Source organism: Gallinula chloropus, assembly GCF_964237585.1.
Source record: "Gallinula chloropus genome assembly, chromosome: 3".
NCBI lineage: Eukaryota > Metazoa > Chordata > Aves > Gruiformes > Rallidae > Gallinula > Gallinula chloropus.
Genome location: NC_140087.1, coordinates 119,100,265 through 119,119,343, shown reverse-complemented (window position 1 = coordinate 119,119,343; position 19,079 = coordinate 119,100,265). Strand labels below are relative to the sequence as shown.

Here is a 19,079-nt window from a genome sequence, read left to right as displayed (position 1 = left end):
GGACAAGGAATGTCCATGGGCATTTCCAGAGGCCAAGAACTTCTCCAACCCCAATGTCCTTCCATTTCAGTCCCTCTGGGAAAGTAGCCGGCGTGGTGTTGGCATCTCCCCGGCTGTGCCCTTATCAAGCTGGCTTCCCAAATGTTGGGGAGGAGTGAGTTTTAATCTCTCTGGGTCTATTTCTTTCCAGCTCGCCCTTCAGTTTTGTGGCCGATGGGAAGAGGCCTCCAGCTGGCCTGCTGGCCACCAGCCGCAAGATGGCGATAACGTCACAATAGAAGAAGGACGGACGCTGCTGCTGGGGACCACGACCACCAACCTCAACCTGCTGCACCTCAAAGGTCTGCAGAAGGGGGAGTTTTCAGTGCTCTTGTTTCTCCAGGGCTGGAGTTTTTCATGGTTGTGGTCTCCCTTTCTCTTACCCAACTCCTACATGTGGTCAGGCAGACGGAACCTGCTCTCAATAGATACAACAGGGTGGTGGTGGGTGATGGGGAAAGTGTTTAATTATTATGTATGCAGAAGGCATCGTTTATGCTGTTCGAGGCATAATGACAATAAGAGTAAGAAGCCTTTTTTTTTGCCTTTCCTATTTCTTTCTTATTCTTTCCTCCAGCTACTGAAAGCGCCACTATCCTGAGTGGTGTTCAGCGATAGTGGCAGCGCTGATAACAATAATCAACCCTGGTTTGTTTGGCATCTTTGAGGCGAGTGTGTTGCAAAAGCCTTTACAAAATTAATGATGTTACAGAATCGCAGGCTGCAGCTTCCAAATGTAAGAAATAATCTAAGATCCTACAGCACAACTGGTCGAGAGTAAATAACCCAGTGCAATTATATGGGGGAAACACTGGATTTGTGGGGATCGTGTACCCTGGGGTAGACTCGGGGTGTCAGGAGGTATATCTCTAGGGGTGTCAAAGTAAGAATTAAAATTGCTTGCAATTCAGTGCCAGAAATATTCCTCCCTGGAAATTGGGCCCTGGTTGTGAAAACTGTTGTGTGCATGTATTAAGTGAATGCGTTGTTCTGGTGAAATTGCTCACCCAAAGTTAAGCCTGTGTGTAAAGCTCTGCTCAAATGCAGCTCAGACAGATGGGTAGAGGAGTTGTAATATGTTTAAGGACAGGGATCTTTGCTGGTAAAAATGATTTTATGTTAGAAGGATGTTAAAAGTAGTAATTTTTCATTGAGACGGTGATGAAAAAGCACATTTGACAACTATATTTTAATGTAATTCAGACTAAGCATTCTATAAAGAAAAGAATCTGTATTGTGAGAACATATCTGAAAATGATTGAACTTTTTCAGTCTGGGTTCAGAGATTTTCAGGAATTGCTACACCAGGCATCATTCTTACAAAAAAAAAAAAAGAGAAAAGAAAAAATTTCAGATTTAAAAATATGAAAATATTTAGTACAATTTTTTTCTTCTCTTCCCCAGTGAAAATCCTAAATCTGAGTGATTCAAGATTTTTCTTAAACCTGTTGTGATGATGAGATATAGTGGAGGAGATAGATGAGAGCCCTGGATTTGTGAGACTTGTGGCTGCAAATCTAGATGAGGATTTTGAAGTTCAGTCTCTGACTGACTTTGTGAATAAAGTGCTGCAGCAGAAACCCTTTGAACTTTGGGTCTACTCAAAGGCACATTTGATCTCTGAGTCAGCACTCATGAAGCAAACAGAGGTCTGACTGAATTTAATGAAGTCTGGAGCAGTATCTGTTTGGCTTCGGCTCATCCAACATTCCAATCACTTCTCTCCTTTATCATATTTTCCAAGAGGCTTGGTTTATAATGTAGATTTGGTTAGGAAAACAGCATTGAAATATTCTAGATGCTATTATTTTCTGCATCACTACATGCCAAATGTAGGGCCAAGAAGCACAAACTGACACAGTAACTGTTTATCTGAGCTTAATCTTTGCTCAAGCTCCTTTGTTGCATCTGTCCCACTTAAGGAGGTGCTAATATCTGTTTAGCCATGGTTAGATCTGCAGTCAAACTTGTTTAGGCTCCTGTATTGATGGAGAGAAACACATGCCACCAAAGCCTTGTTTACCTTAAGTATTATAGATACCCATCTTAAGATGAATCATGGTTAGATGTGCCCCATAGAGTAGCAACTACAGAACATGTCAGATAGTTGCCAAGCTTACCAACTGCAAGATGAGCATGACAATAAACCCCTAACCTGTAGGTGGGTGCAGATATGTGCTTGTATTGAAGCATCCCATTCCCATTCTAGCTGGAGAGTTTTTCTTAGTTGGAGCTGTACCATGGGACTAAATTGTTGTTTGGCTCCCTTTGGCTTTTATGACTCAGTATCCAGCTCTCTGTGCCCTCACATGGTGACTTTATGGATGAAAAAAAGGCACCAAGTCCACTCCTGTGCGACACCTGCCCTACAAAGAGAGGCTGAGGGAACTGGGCTTGTTCAGCCTGGAGAAGAGAAGGCTGCGGGGGGACCTCATTGCAGCCTTCCAGTCCCTGAAGGGAGCTTATAGGCAGGAGGGGATTCGGCTTTTTAAAAGAGCAGATAATGGCAGGACAAGGGGGAATGGACTAAAGCTAAAGGGGGGAAGGTTTAGATTAGATATTAGGGGGAAGTTTTTTACAGAAAGAGTGGTGAGGGGCTGGAACAGGCTGCCCAGAGAGGTAGTAGATTCCCCGTCCCTGGAGGTGTCCAAGGCCAGGTTGGCTGGGGCCCTGGGCAACCTTGTGTAGCTCCAGGCCTGGAGGTTGGTGTCCCGCCTGTGGCAGGGGGGTTGGAGCTCTGTGATCCTTGGGGTCCCTTCCAACCCAGACCATTCTATGATTCTATGACAGTGCTGTACAGCCCATTTTCTGCTGCTGTATCCAGCAAACCCAACACATATTTACAGGCCCATTTCTTAAAATTCCCATATTTTAGGACACTGTGAAGGTTTTGAAGAAGATCTGGAGGACAAAGGAACAGAGAAATAGGATTAAGCAACTGGGCCCTGCTTACTGCTGCCAGCAGCTTCTACTTCTCCCTCAACAAGCAGAGCATGAACGCGTGGTTATCAGCAGTGGAAAGTTTAACAGCCCAACTGTGAAACTGCTCAGACAATACCGATTGGGGAAGAGATACAAGATAGACAGATTGTAGATAGCTCTGTAAATTCAGCAGATTGCAGTTATTTTTGTAATCCCAACATCACAAGTATGGAAATATTTACGATAACCCAGGACAGATGGAAATTTCCTCTCTGCAGACCCTACACTGGATTAACTCCTTTGTGCTTGATTCAGATATGTGCTGGTGCCTTTGTCTGAATTTAAAGTGCTCTAGGGAGGTCTGGAGACCAAAAAATGCTGCCTGGTCTTTCAGGACTACATTAGGAATGAATTTTGGGGTGATGCTGTATACCCTGGGGGAGATTGAAGGTCTCTTGTTGCCTTTGCAATAGCGACTTTGAGATGACCATCCTAGCTGGCAGAAGGGAGAAGAGTGCTAGAAAATACTCTAGAAAAGCCTCAGTATCCCTTGCCACAGCTCCTCCTCTCACTTCTGCTGCATCTTGGCAGTTCTGCTGAAGCCAGCATGCCAGTTCCCCCTTCCGTGGTCAGGCACCAGGCTGAGGTTCTGAAAAGGTCTGACCCACTCATCCGCCTCTACAAACTATGCACCCAGTTTCCAAAATATCACAGCTAACATGGGCTTTTTAAGAATTATTTTAGCTATGAAATTCTGGAAAAAAAGGAAAAAAAAACCCAAAACAGATAAAATAAGGACAGATAAGTCCCAGCAGTACTTATGGTATACTTATTGTATTTAACCTGCTTTGGCAGAGGGGGTTGGACTCGATGATCTCTTGAGGTCCCTTCCAACCCTTACAATTCTGTGATTCTGTGTCAGTGACTACCTGGTTTTGAACCTTTTTCCAAAGAGCAGTACTTGTCCATCAGTATATTGGCTGGCTTGTAATCCATGCTCAGTTCAGGCTGTGGCTAGAAAGGGTCCTATGAGTAGATGTGGGGAACGGAGAAAGCCAAACACTGATTTTCTTTCATGTTCTCCTGGGCTTTGGTGTTGTTATCAAAGAGCACCAACTATTAGCTGATACACCTGCACAGGTAGTTACCAAATACCCAGGACTTCAATCCCTGCTGATAAAGACTGGGTTTGATTCCACTGATTTTTATGGCATCACCCAGTCCTTAAACCCTCTTTACAACCCCTTGTTGGTAGGCACAGTTGGGAACTACTCGTGTTGCAGCGTTTTCTATGCCATTCTGCTCAACCCATTCGAGCTGTGCATTGTGATACTTTTTGCAGGCAGTTTCCAGTTCATATTTTCTTTTTTTAATCAGGCAGAGACATTACAATTAAAATACCGTAAAAGCGATTCTGGCAGTATTGCAATAAGCATGTTTTTTAATTAAAGGAAGAACATGGGATGTACAAATAGTACTGGCTAATGGGAAATTTCATCCAATGTATTTTTTAATTGAGATTTAAAAGGAAGAAAACTCAGCCCTATTTCTCCCTGTCGCTGTGTGATATTTTCCTGTGTTGTTACAGTGAGGTGTACCGAGTCTGCAGTAATTACAGTCTCAGGGCCTTAAAGTCCTGGCTGTTTTCATGGGAAAAATGAAAGGCATTGGTTCTTTAATTTGTTAATTTTAATTTCTTTATTTTACAGAAATTCTGAGTTTTTCAGTAGAGTACAACTTGCAGAGCTTGACATCCCAGGAGGAAGGGTTTTAAGACCTTGAATCTGTAGCAATTTGATGGGTTTTCTTCTTCAGTTCTTCCCCCAGCTGTAAACCCTGGTTCATGTTTGGGTATGGGCTGAAGGTTTCTCTTTTTCATCCTATTTAGGATGGGCTTGCAGCTTGTGTGTTAAACTCCCAGGGCTCTCACTTGCCAGTGAAATTGATTTTCAGCAACTTTGAGAGCTCTCAAGGCTCTTCTGGGGTGTCTCAAGATGAGGAGATTGGTGGAAGCTAATCCCAGCTAAGGAACTCCATACTGGTCCTGCAGAGACCAGGCTGAAACCTGAGGCAACATTGGCTGTGAACTGAGGTCCAGGTCTTCTTAAGGATTTTAAATGCAAAGAACTGCCTTCAAAGACATGAGTTTGTGTTGAAGGAAGCGTACTGTATAAAAGGATTGCACTTTGGTTTCTTGAATTTTGGAGTGTCCTGACTTCCTCTGATACCTCAACAGATGGCATTGTGATAATTTTGTTGTAGGAACAGGCTGTTCTAAGACCTTTTGTTAAGACCAAGATCCTACCCACTGTGCTAGACACTAGGAGAGAAGCACAGTCTGTAACATCTTTAATTTCAAAAGCCAGAAATAAGTTTGAAATGAGAAAACTATGCATGGAGAGGCATGGCAAGTACAGACACTCTGGTCTAATGGTCACCTGGGCAGGGTCTAGGTGAGCAGAAAAGAAATCCTGCCCAGTGTTCCTGTGCCTTCCCCAGCACGCACCTCCTTTCCTGAGGGTGAAGCACTTAATGTGTTTCCATCACTTACATACTTGAAATAACAGCCCAAGAACCCTTTTTTCCATCACATCTCTATGTATGTTGCTTACCCTGATGTCTTCACAAGGCTCACCTGAAAGCTTCCTTCTTTAGATCCCAGATGATGGGCCATGACAAGTGCTGTCAAAGCCACCTAGGAGTATCCACACCTCTCCAGCAGGTTAAGTCTCCTCAGCAAATGCATCAAAGGTGTTCCTAAGAGCTGTAAGTGTGACAGAGTGCTGGAGTAGGCTGCCCAGGGAGGTTGTGAAGTCTCCTCCTCTGGAGATATTCAAGACCTGTCTGGATGCCGACCTGTGCAACCTGTCCTAGGGACCCTACTTTGGCAGGGGGTTGGACCCAATGATCTCTGAAGGTCCCTTCCAACCCCTACAATTCTGAAGAGGTAGGAGGACTTCTTTGTAGGAAATCTAGCTATGGTCTCACCTTCTGGGCTGCTGATTTCAATAGCCTTTGCTTGGCTCCTGGGCTCTGAGGGAAGATCCTAACCAGTTTACAAGGGAACACATGCCACTTGAACAGATGGCTGAGAGCACAGCAAGCCAGAAAACACAGGCTTGTCAGGCTTGGGAGACAGTTTCTGTCTGAGAGTACTCAAGCAGCTGCCAGTTCCTTGCCCAGGGACAGATTAAGGCCTCTGTCCAACAAAATGCTGGAATACAACCTCAACTTTTTAGCATGTTAGTGATGTCCTAGTGGAAATACAACGGCATTTGGATTCACAACTAGTTTGGGATATACACCTACGGATTATGAAAGTGGAGGAACATACACAGTGGGGTGGAGAATGAGTTTTGGACTCTGGGTTGAGGCAGCCTTTGGGATGGAGCCAATATAACAAACTTCTTTCCTCCTTTGCATCTTTCTCGGCAGTGGTCCAGCCAGCAATCAACTTTTATGGCTCATCCAAAAGTCATATGAGCATGTCAACAGGGTGCAGGAGACAGGTCCATGAAACAATCGATTGTTCTTATTTAAGGCTCATAAATTCTCTATCCCTCTTCCTGTACACAGGAGGTTCTTTGTTTTGTTTTTTTTTCCTGCTTGGAGCCCCCACTGGGCACACCCTTGGAGCCAGAGAATGAGCAATAAGGGGGCTGCCAGCACACTGCAGCCTTGTTGTGCAGAATCAGTTGTTTCAGTAAAGATATTCCAGCTCAGGCAGTTGCCTCCTGCTGTTTGCAGCTCAGGGATGCTTGCCAGGACTATAACTTCTGAGCTTAAGCCTGTCCCATGGGTAATTCTGTGGCTTTGTCATGTGAAATACCAAGTGAGAAGAACTGGTAAGAGGGAGATGAAAGCTGTGGGAATATTGGTTATACATCGCTGCAGCGTGCCCACAGCATAAGCAGAGCAGATCTTCTCTACACAGTGGTGGGAGAGAGTGGTCCAGTTGAGGAAATGCCTTTCAGCCTGCAAATCCTCTTCCCTGCAGTGGTTTTCTGCTAGTTGAGGTGTGTGACACAGTAGCAATACATAGTATAATTCTCTTGGTACTTTCCTAACACCTTCTAATGATTTTACGTAGATATATGAAGGAGGAACTTGGGACAACCCAGCACCTTTCTTATAGTTCCTTTGTTCTAATGCTTCATTCAACTTTGCATAAGGAAATAGCATTAAATCTGGTGGTAGTCACTTTTATCCTAGCTCCCTAATGAGCTCTTAATTGGAAAAGAGTATCTTCTGTCCACAGTGAATGCATAGTGTGGCCTCTAAAGATGATAATCAAAAAGCCAGCCATGTAAAAGGTGCACTTTGGGATGGGGATTGCTCCCCTCTGAGTTTGGGAAATCTCATAACTTAAATGAGGAATATCAGCAACTCTTTTATGCTTTATGAGAACATCTACCTTGGAAGGATTTTTGATAAATGAGAGTTTTGAGAAGGCATGTTAAGTTGCTATGTCTGAAAGGATGAATCTTCATGTCAAGGGCAAGGAGAAGCTTCCCCCAGCAATTCTTACAATCTTCTACTCCATCATTATTTGTTCTTTCCTTTCAGAAGTGCATGATGCAACCTCCTTCCACAGTAAATGTTCTGGATGCTGGGGCTGTGGCGTTGTGTGAGCCAGTCCACGACGCATGAAGAAGTTTTAATCCATTACCTTCCCAATTCCTTTCCTTTAGACCGTGCTCTTTTCACCATTTCCCAAGGACTTCAGAAGGACTTCTGAAAATCTCTTTTCAGAAAAACAGCTCTGCCAAGTGGCATGATGGTGCTGTGGTTATTCACACAGCAGATGATGACCTGCACCTTATTATCAGGTTTCTATTCCTTAATAGTCACTTCTTTATTATTTAGACTGTTTCTCCCCTCCTGTGGGTCAGAAGGACTTGCCTCTGGTTAACTTTTTCTCTTTTCTTCTTTTTTTTTTTTTTGGTAAAGACAGATAAAGAAAGATTTCTTTTTCAGGCAGAGAGGTGGAGGCTAATTGCTGGGTTAATTGAGAAGAATGGTGCTTCTGATATTCTCACAAAGTATCAAATAGCCTCAACATATTTCTCCCCCCTCTCCCTCACTCCACCTAAAGAGACCCATTGAATTTGCACATTACTGTACAGAAGTGATTACAGCTTTAATTGTATTTATTTTGCTTGGTGGGGAGGCCATCATAACAGTAGTTGATTGATTTTTATAAAATCACCCTTAAGGTCATATGTAGGACTTTGCTTTCCTGTGCAGCCATAACAAACAATTTGAGGGTCACAGCCAAAGGCTCAGTTGAGCAATATTCTTGCTTTCTGCTTTTAGAGAAGAGGTCAAGTGCAATAAAAGAAGGAAGCATAACTTCTATTTTCTTTTTAAAAAAAGGGGAAGACAAAACTTGTAAAGCAGCAGCTGTATATTTATTCTGACCCAATGAAAAACAGAGATACAGAGACCTGATGGTCAGAGGGACAACACACCATTTTTTGACATAAATATTTGTAAGTTTGGCTAGAGTTTATTTTGCACTTACACTTGGTAAACTGTTAAATAAATCCATGCTAATGCTTTCTTTCCTTTTCTGGAATGCTGCTCTTTTATCTTCAGCAGTTGAATTTTCCTTTGCACACTTTCTTTTCTCCCAAAGACTAAGTGCCTTTTGGCTTTGTTCAGAAGGAGTTCAGAAGCTTTGCAAATAGCCAGGGGACAACAGCATTACGATGTGACTATGAGTGTAGCTGATATATCTGTTTCCTATGATTATGTGTTGGGTCTGACTGCAGCTTCTAAGGCAAAGCCAGAGCATCATGTAGTTGAGCAAATGCCTTCTAGTGGTCTTGATCTTGCAAATCTTTGCCCCATTGCCAAGTCTGCTTGGGTTGCCATTGCATCTAGGGACAGAGAAACCCAAAAGCAACAACCCCCACCTTGAAGTCCAACTGTTAATAACCCTACACATCCAGACCTTCACTTAGGGAGGGGAAACCTTACTCCTTTGTAGGATTTCCTCCAGGAAGGGTCAAACCTGCAGGCCAGGCATGGCACAGCTAGTGCCTGCATGCCTGATGCTACTGAAAAGTGGTGGGACAATTGCTCTTACTTGTGCCCAGTGCAGAGCAGTCACCAGTATCCAAACTTATCAGACACCCATCAATCCACAGTGATATGTAAAGAGGCAGAAAGAGGATTTTTAGGAGCTATGTGGGGGGTGAGCTGAAGTCATGCTGAAGCCACCTTGTGCAGAAAAAGAGGTGGTGAAGGACTGGTGTTAACACCCATCCCAAAAGCATTAACTCTTGTGGGACTTCTGCAGAAACAGGAAAGCTGCTTCTCTACTGCAGGAAGTGGGACTCCATATAAAGTGCAAGCTGTTGCCTTCTTACTCTGTGCTGGTTATCCAGAGAGGTGGGTGTCCTTAGTACTGGTAGCAAAGTATGGCTCCATTACCTGCTCTGTTGTGTCTCAGCACTGAGCATGAAGAGGAACAAATAGCTGCTACTGTTTTACAGTAGACCCTCTGAGATGGGGCAGAAGGAGGCGTATCCCAGGCCCTTGTGGGAAACAGGCATCTTCCCCTGGCTGCCTTGGGATGCATTGGAATGGCTGAAAAAAATAAATGGGCTTGGGAATCTCATCCAATCAATCCCTCCCCATCCTTTCCCCATCCCTGTCATCCCATGGGGAGGGGGTAGGAGGGTTTGTTTGAGGAATTAAATATTTCTAACCTGTCATGTAGAGAGCTTGAGAATTTTGGATGGCCAAAATGTGGCTGAAACTTGGGAAAACTTTTGGGGAGGTTGTTTGAGGCAGAACTGTGATTTTGCAATCAAAAGATGGGAAAACTTTGGCTACCAGCCTGTCTGGTTCAGTGGTACAGCATGGTAGCAATTAGAATACTCATTAAAAATTGTATGAAGAGAAGTGAAAATAGAAATGACTATATTTCAGTGGGAACAGAGCAGAGGAAGTCAATAAAGACCTTGGGGAAGATGTCTTTTTTTTTTATGTTAGGAATAAAATAAATCACAGTGATTTACAGTTCCATTTCTAGATTGTGGTGATAAAATTATTAACACTGCTGCTATAAGGCAAATGTATTTAATAAATATTTCTGTTCCCAGTGTGGGAAGGAACAGGATGGTAAATTATATCATAAGAGGAAGATGGACCAGCAGTCCATTTATTACTAAGGGATGTTAATATAGTGAAGATGTTAAATAATATCTTCCAAGAATACACATTCTTAAATCAACAGGTCCAGTCTCATTCAAGAGCTTTAATACTGCTCGTAGAGGTTTTCTGTGGTCCACAAATCTTAATTTCAGGGTATAAGGGAAATTACACAGGGCTGTAGGTGTTCTGGTCTTGTGCCAGGATCCAGGCAGGTAAAGGAAAAAATGTTGGATGCTTAGTGTGGTATTAACTACAGGTCATAAGAGAAAACTGGATGAAGTGCTACAGATGATTGAGTTAATAAATTACTAACAGTATGCATGCTCTTAATGACAGGGTAGAAATTTTATGGAAGAAAAGAGAGAAAACTAGTTAATTGCTAAGAAAATGACTAGTTTGTTCAATAAAGTTAATTCTGTAAAACATGTGATAGCATGATGACTGAGAATCATCTGCCAAAATCTCATGGCAGCTAGGAAACATGAAATGTAGTAAGAAAGTAAATTGTTAGTAGGGAACCACTTTCATGCCTACTAACTAATTGTTAGTAGGGAACTACTTTTTTACTCTGAAAATCAAACGGGAGAGCATGGGGATAAGCTAACTTTGCCTCTGTAGACAACATCAGGAACAAAGAAGGAGCAGAGGGATTAGGAAGTCTGGCTTTCCAATTTCAGAAAAAAGCACTGGGCTGTGGGAGAGGATGCAGTGCTTTGTGAGTTGGAGATGAGTCCTTGCTGGGACTTCCAGACTTCAACAACCAGTCTGAATAAGGGCTGCAATTTGATTTTGCCTATAAGTAAAGCACTGTATTCTATGCAGAAGGCTACAAAGAGAACCACTGTCTGAAAGCTCATCCTTGGCAAGTTAAGATTGGGAATAAAGTAGAAATTGTGAACAGTGAGAGATTAACATTGGAAAAGATGTTCATAGAAAATGGTAGAGTGATGTTTCCAAGTAATTTAAGTGATTGTTTGCCTTTCTGGAGCATATGCAGTGGTCAAACACTGATGACTTGACTTCCTCCAGTTTTTCAGTAGCATGATGTGCACAAACCATCAGGCTGTATGATCTAATGGTCAGTATGCAAATGAATACCATTTCAAGTATTATCCCAACTTCAGCATAGCACATTTTGAATTGTAACAACCCCATACAACCTCCAGGCAATGCTACAGGGTTGGGGAAGAGTGGCTGGAAAGCTACTTAGCAGAAAAGGATCTGGAGGTGTTGGTCAACAGCTAGAACATGAGCCAGCAATGTGCCCTGGTGGACTAGAAGGCCAACAGCATCCTGGCTTGTATCAGGAAGATTGTGACCAGCAGGACCAGGACAATGGTTGTCCCCCTGTATCGGGTACTGGTGAGGTCACACCTTGAGTGCTGTGTTCAGTTTTGGGCCCCTCACTGCAAGAAGGACATTGAGGTGTGCTGGATCATGTCCAGAGAAGGGCAATGAAGCAGCTGAAGTGTCTGGAGCATGTCTTATGAGGAAGGGCTGAGAGAACTGGGGATGCTTAGCCTGGAGGGGGCTCAGAGGAGACATGGTCCCTCTCTACAGCTACCTGAAAGAAGGTGGTTGTGAGGTGGGTGTTGGTCTCTTCTCCCAAGTAACTAGAAATGAAGACAAAATGGTCTCAAGTTGTGTCAGGGGAGGTTTAGTTTAGATATTAGGAAAAACTTATGCACTGAAAGAGTGGTCAGGTATTGGAACAGGTTCCCCAGAGAGGTAGTGGAGTCAACATCCCTGGAGGGGTTCAAAAAACCTGTAGAAGTGACACTCCAGAACATGGTTGAGTTGACATGGTGACATTGGAGAGGTGGTTGGACTTGATGATCTTATAGGTCTTTTCCAACCTTAAAGAAAAAGATTCTATGAATTAGGAACATTGCATTTTTCTGGAATTCTCAGATGTATCTCAGAATAACAGTCAGATATCTTCTGTTGTTTTACATGAAACGAGCTGAAGGTTGTGCTATTTTATTAGTTATGTCAGTACAATTTGTAAAATGCTATATAGGAAAGCTCAACAGAAATACATTTGTTATATAGGAAGGGATGTCTAGGGAAAGAGAAAATTTACACATAGGGGAGTTGGTGGGAGGGATCCCATGGTGCCCAGTGGTTATAAGCAAGAAAATACAAGATTTATCTCTTTTGCCTGTTATGAATATTCTATAAAAACTTATCTAGAGTCTACTGAAATCTGCAAAGAAAATATTTAATGAGTAGCTCTTATTCAAATACTAGCTTTGTTATAGGACTAAGAAATTAGGAGTAAGTTATAAAGCATTTGGCTATAAGAAATCAATGAAACAGTGAAAGCCCCTCAGCGCAACAATAAATAAGGAGGCCAGGATTATGAGTGGAGCAGGAGCTGGGTGGGAAAGGCACACAGGTGCTGTGTATTTTCCTTATCACTGAGAGCAGCAGGACCTGGTCAACAGATGAGCAACGATCAAGGTACTTTTTAATCTGGTTCTTGTACTAAAACTTCTTCCTTCCTTTTTTGTCTAAATACTGAAATTAAAGCAGGGGGTTGATCTCCCATATCCTTTGTGCTGAGGATTGGTAGTATCTTGTGGGGAAGGAAACCCAAAGTTTTGGTTGGTATAGATGTCACCATTAAAAACTACTAACACCAGCAGAAAGCTGGCCATGGAATGGATTGGCATGGATGGACTACTTCACATAGAGGGAAATGTTGGGAGGGTGACAGACCCTCTGTGAGGAGGTCTGAAGTTGCCAGGTGTTGAAGTACCAGCTCCTGGGAACCATGGCTTGACCTAGGAAGAGAAAACACCCTGAGATGGTAGGCTGGGCTTACCAGCTCACACAAGGCAGGAATGAAAAGACTGAGTCAAAACCAAGGGATAGAAATGCTTTTTCATGCACTGAGTACTTAGACCACAGAAATCATTGCTTCAAGAAGTCATTGAGACTAAATATTAGAAAGATTTGAAGGATCAGATCTGTATTATTGACATAACTTATCCAGTTATACTAATAGATGGTGAAAGGAAAATGTTGGCAGGGAGATGAAACCTGATGCTTTTTGGGGAAGCTAACCTCTAATTAGGGTTTAAAATGAGGCTTTCGTGGGATGGGAAGATCATCCCACATCCAGCTAACAGGGAGAAGTTTCTTGTACTGCATTTAGAAGCATCTGGTTTTGAACAGCAGCTGGAAGAGCATGCAGGATTAAATCAACCGCGAATCTAAACAAGTTGCCAGTTCTTATGTTCCAAAGCTGTTTGCTCTGCTCCCTGTCACAAGTAGTTTGTAATCTGAAAAGTAACATACACACTAAGTAGTAATGTGTATTTTTGACTTTTAGAGAATGAGTAGGCTAAGACTGGGATTTTCTAAACAACTCCCTTGCAGGGGAATTGGAGAGGCTTAGATGTCTGCCCAGGATGAGTGGCCTTGCTCAGGTCTAGAAGGGCAGCCTGTGGTAGAATTGAGAAATGGACTGAGTTAATACAGTCTATAAAGACTTTATCAGCTCTTATTATTATCCACATAGGGAGAAGTACAGTGCAAGGTGGAAATTTTGCAGGAAACAATAATATTTTCTTTCTTTCTTTATATTAGGCCTGGAGGTTGGTGTCCCTGCCTGTGGCAGGGGGGTAGGAACTCTGTGATCCTTGGGGTCCCTTCCAACCCAGACCATTCTATGATTCTATGATTCTATTCATATATTGTAATTTTATTGCAAACCTACGTATACCCATCTCTTACAGATCCTTTGCCTGTGAGATGATAACTGGCTGTAAGATCCATGGTTGCATTATACTCTTTTATGTTCTTCAGGTGGCAAACTCTTGTTCACTGGTCCAGGACCTGTAGAACTGCATGCTCATTACATTCTGATATCTGATGGAGGAGAGCTCCAGGTGGGATCCTCCAAGGCCCCTTTCCATCACAAAGCACACATCTATCTCCATGGAAGCCTCCATTCTCCACCATTATTTCCTTATGGGGTCAAGTTCCTGGCAGTGAGAAATGGAACCCTCTCCATTCATGGTGAGTACACATTTTTCTTCTCTTCTAAAACAAACCACAAATGAATAAAAAAAAAAAAAAGCAAAAAGAGTTTTTGGATGGGAATAAAAGCCCAAAACCCAACAACTTTGTTCATGAACCTGGATTTCTAATTACGTTTCAACTGCTATTTTACATTGACTGCTATATCTACAGTATTTTACACACCAAAGCTCAGTCCTGTATCTCCAGTAAAGCCCCCAACCTGAGTCATTTTGAAAAGCTGGACCCCATGAAGATAGATGGTATCATGCCATTATGAAACCCCAGCATTCTTTCAGGTGCCTAAAAGATATTTGAATTTTTTGTCTGTCTGCAAATGAAAGTGTCTGTCCCTTGGAGACTGGACCTCAGATATTCACAGATTCACAAATTTAGGAGTTGGAAGGGACCTCCAGAGATCATCAGGTCCAACCCCCTGCTAAAGCAGGGTCCCTAGGACAGGGCACACAGGTCAGTGTCCAGACAGGGCTGGAATCTCTCCAGAGAAGGAGACTCCACACACTCTGGGCAGCCTGTCCCAGGGCTCCCTCACCCTCACCGGGAAGAAGTTCTTTCCCAGATTGGTGTGGATCTTCCTGTGCTCCAACTTGCAGCCATTGCCCCTTGTCCTTTACCCACAGCCCACTGAGAAGAGGCTGGCCATTTCCCTCTTGTCTATGTGTTGTGAATCACCTGGGTTTGCTTTGCTGCTAGAAAGAAATCACCTTCTCCCATCATTTCTCTCCATAACAACTGTCAGGTTCCATTCCCAAAGAGGATATGGCTTTTGGGTTTTGCAAGAGATGATGGTCTTCTAGCTGGGTCCCATGCTGAGTCCGATGCAGTTAGCAGCCTGTATCAGCTGGAGTGGGGATGGTAACTCTCATCAAAGCAGAAGCGAAGTGCTCCTGGTTGTGTGTTCTCCCCTTCCCCTACATCTCTCCTTGCTGCACTGGCATCCCAATGCCAGTGATCTCTCTCTAGAATTAGGAGCACAGCTGGCATCTCTGTTTTCCTTGTAGTTCATATAACTGCACCTTCTTAGCACAGGTTGCTGTCACAAATAGCAAGTCCAGGGCTATGCAGAAAAACTAACCACCAAAAATTGCAGTTCTAGATGCCTGGTCCTCTGCTCTAACCACTGGAGTTTTCTCTCAAAGGAAGCCCTGCAGTGCCAGAGCTCTCTGTTCCTACCAAGTGGAAGAGACAAAGGGACAAAAGGATGAAAAATGGATGTAGGTTTGCAGATGTGGTGGGGTAGAATTTAGATGCAAAGCTTTTATTTTATTTTATTTTTGGAAGGCTATGAAATACAGGTGTAAACCAGCCATTTCTTTGTGCAGTAGATGGGGTATGGAATTCAGGTCCAAACTCAGAATCAGAATATTAGTCCAATGTACAAACGTCAAGCTCTTAACTAACAGGCTGTTTTTAAAGGCAGTGTGTAGAGAGGAAAAAACCCAAATCCAAACAACCCTCCCTCCCCCCTGCCAACACATCTGAATGCTTCATCTCTCTCCCTTATGTTCTTGTGTGTCAGTCTTCATACTGGTAGGCATTCTTGTCCTCCAGGATGACTTGAACTTACACCCTCCTGGCCCACAGGCAGAAATGTTGTTATCTGAGCATCGCTGACACATATATCCCTCCATCAAGAATGATGTCAGGCACTGAGGGGCACAATCTGAGCACAGACAGGGAGTGAGCTGTACCGCTGTGTGGTCATCCTGTTGGTTCACAGGAGGAGAGCAAGGTCAGACAAGGTCAGTTGTTGGAGGGGTGTCAGTGAACAGATGCTCTTCTGAATCGGGAGATATCAGCAGAGGCTGGGAACGGTGCTCCTGGGCTGCTCTGCTCCCAAACACCACGTTAGGAGCTCTTGACCACTTCACTGAGACACAGAGAAGCTGAGTTATTTAGTGCTTGCAAACAGCCCTCGTAATATCAGTAAACTGGCTTTGCAGAAGGGCAGAGCAGTTCTATCCCATTTCCTAGAGGGGCTCTGTGAAGAACTGCTATTAGATCATCTGGGCTGAATTGACTGTCCGTTACTGGCCTTTGAGTTTCACACAGTTATCCCAGCCTGGAGTTCAGTAACTCGCATTAAAGCATGCCTTGCAGAAAGGCTTGGTCTTTGAGGACATCAAGGGAAATGGAAGCCAGCATTTTCTGCAGAAGCTTGTTCCAGGGGATTAATTTGGTTAATCATCCATGGGGTTTTTTGGTTCTTTTTTTTTTCTTTTTTTTCCTTTTTAAGAAAAGTATTAAAATGTCTGATTTGAATTTGCCTGATAGTATCTTTTGCTGTTGTGCTTCCCATATCTTCTCCTGCCACTTATCCATTCTCAGTTTGACCCTTGTAAACCAGGATTTTGTCCTTAAATCTTCAGAGCTTTATAACAAGAACTTCATCTTTTTCATGCCACTATGCTTTCTAGCAATATAGGAAAAAAACCAACAGTAGTATCTCCTTGCAGCTGTGCCTCCTGTGCTGCTTCTTGTTTCCCTTCTGAGCCTGTGTCATCCCTAACTTGTTGAGTTCATCCTCCCACAGAATTACAGACAGGGCAGAAGCCCTTCTTGCAGTGTTGCCTTAGCAATGTGATGGAAAGAGGCGAACCCAGCGTCCATGTCAGCACCCTCAAGGCACTTCACATGTTTTACTTAGTGCCATAATTCCCAGTGATTCCTCATTCCTGAGGAAACCAAGAACTTCAGGTCTGCAACCCAAGCATTACCTGGATGGAGATACACAAAGACAAATGTGGCTTGGCCCATTAGTGGAAACACTTCTTGGTTTTCATTTCCAATCAGTTTTTAATCAGGAGTTCCTATCAGTTTCTTGTTCAAGAAATCCAGATGAACTATGAAGTCACTTTTAAGCTCTGCACTGCACACAGTCCCAGTGCATTGTGGCATCAAACCATGTAATCTGCAATTTAGTGTTGAAACAACAGAAGCTCACTAGAAACTGATGAGGATGAGGTTCAACAATGCCTAGTGCAGAGTCCTGCACGTGGGACATAACAAGCCCATGTAGTGATACAGGCCTGGGGGAGACTGGCTGGAGAGCTGTCAGGCGGAGAAGGACCTGGGGGTATTGGTTGACTGCAGGCTGAATGTGAGTCAGCAGCATGCCAGGCTGAACAAGGAGGCCAACAGCACCCTGGCTGGTATCAAAAATAGTGTGGCCAGTAGGTCTGGAGAGGTGACTGTGCCCCTATACTTGGTATTGGTGAGGCCGCACCTCAAGTGCTGGGTCCAGTTCTGGGCCCTTCACCATAAGAAGGACATCGAGGTCCTGGAGCATGTCCAGAGAAGGGCAACCAGGCTGGGGAAGGGGCTGGAGGGCAAATCCTCTGAGGAGCAGCTGAGGTTGCTGGGGGTGTTCATCCTGGAGGAGAGGAGGCTGAGGGGAGACCTTCTCCCCACCTCCCCTGCCCTGCCAGGAGGGTGCAGAGAGGTGGGGGATGGTCTCTCCAGCCAGGGGACAGGAGATGGGACAAGGGGCAATGGGCTCAAGCTGCCCCAGGGCAGGGTCAGCTCAGCTGGAAGGGAAAAGTTCTTCCCTGGCAGAGTTGTGGGGCTGTGGCACAGGCTGCCCAGGGAGGGGGCTGAGTCCCCACCCCTGGGTGTGTTTAACAGCTGGGTAGATGAGGTACTTAGGGATATGGTTTAGCATAGGCCAGGAATGGTTGGACTTGATGATCTTAAAGGTCTTTTCCAACCTAGTCATTCTGGGATTCTGTGAAACACAGCCCAAGAGGAGTGTGTATTTTTGCTGGGCTTGTACTGCTTACACGAAGCAGAAGTATGCCGTGCTGTCTCCAATTTAGTACCAGCTTGGCCTGTGGTATAGAACATATTGTTGAGCATGACATCTTTCATACATATATATGAAAGAGGCTGACATGCTCAGCAATATATATTTGTGAGTTACATATATATACACAGGCATATGCATGTTATCTCAGATCAAAATCATTCAACAAGCAGGCTTCCAAATTCTTAGCTGTCTTGGTGCAGACAGGACCGAGCTCATTTTAATTTCCTTTCTCCTCCAGACTGGGAAGTTTGGGGGATGCTCTGCAGCCCTGCTTGAGTTCAGATTGTTTAGTAAGCGCTGTCAGCTCCTTGCTTTGATATGTTAATATGACTAAGGGTTTCCCACAATTCCCCTATGAGCAGCAGTCCTTTGCTCCCGTGGTTGTAACAGACTGGGAAATTTCACTGTTGCCTTTGGCTTTAGCCAACTCCCCTGCCAGTCAGAGCGTGCCACCCATAAACTGCCTGTCAATCACACGTCAGTTTTAAAGGGGGTTTCAGTCAGCCAGGGCGACTCGACTTTTTGACAATGTAATTATGGCCCTTGCATCAGCAGTAGGGGCCTGAGCGGGGCTGAGAGAATTTTATTGATTGTTCAGAAGGGAAATTTATCACTGTCTCCAGCTCCATTCGCACTTTATTCCCTGAGAAACTCTCCTGACAAGCTTCAGGAGGGAAGTTTAGCATGGTGGCCTTGGCTGTTCTTGCACCTTTGTCCTTCCTGATGAAACCAGACCAGGGACAGCGTTGCAAACTGAGGGCAGGTTTGGGGTGTGGAGGCAGCATAAGTGGAGATGCTGCACCAGTAGCAGAGGACACCTACCCTTTTTTTTTGTGATTTTGTGGTCCCAATGCTGTAATAATCATGGATGGAAACATTTTAAGGTCCTTTTCTGTCCTGTTCCATTTTCTGTCAGTCCCGTGTAGAGGACAGTTCTGAGCTCCTCACTACAAGAAGGACATTGAGGTCCTGGAACATGTCCAGAGAAGGGCATCCAGGCTGGGGAAGGGGCTGAAGGGCAAATCCTCTGAGGAGCGGCTGAGGGAGCTGGGGGTGTTGAGCCTGGAGAAGAGGAGGCTGAGGGGAGACCTTCTCCCCACCT

At 44.1% G+C, this 19,079-nt stretch overlaps 1 protein-coding gene across 1 annotated transcript in view; it reads left to right on the top strand.

Moving 5' to 3' along the window:
- The window catches only part of PKHD1 (PKHD1 ciliary IPT domain containing fibrocystin/polyductin), a gene marked incomplete at its 5' end in the record, with an annotated part of 273,226 nt that overhangs the window by 86,990 nt on the left and 167,157 nt on the right, over positions 1-19,079 (top strand). Inside the window, 2 exons of the mRNA XM_084262525.1 lie at positions 191-341; positions 13,939-14,151. Coding sequence (XP_084118651.1) covers positions 191-341; positions 13,939-14,151 — 364 coding nt within the window. The remainder of the gene's footprint in view (positions 1-190; positions 342-13,938; positions 14,152-19,079) is intronic.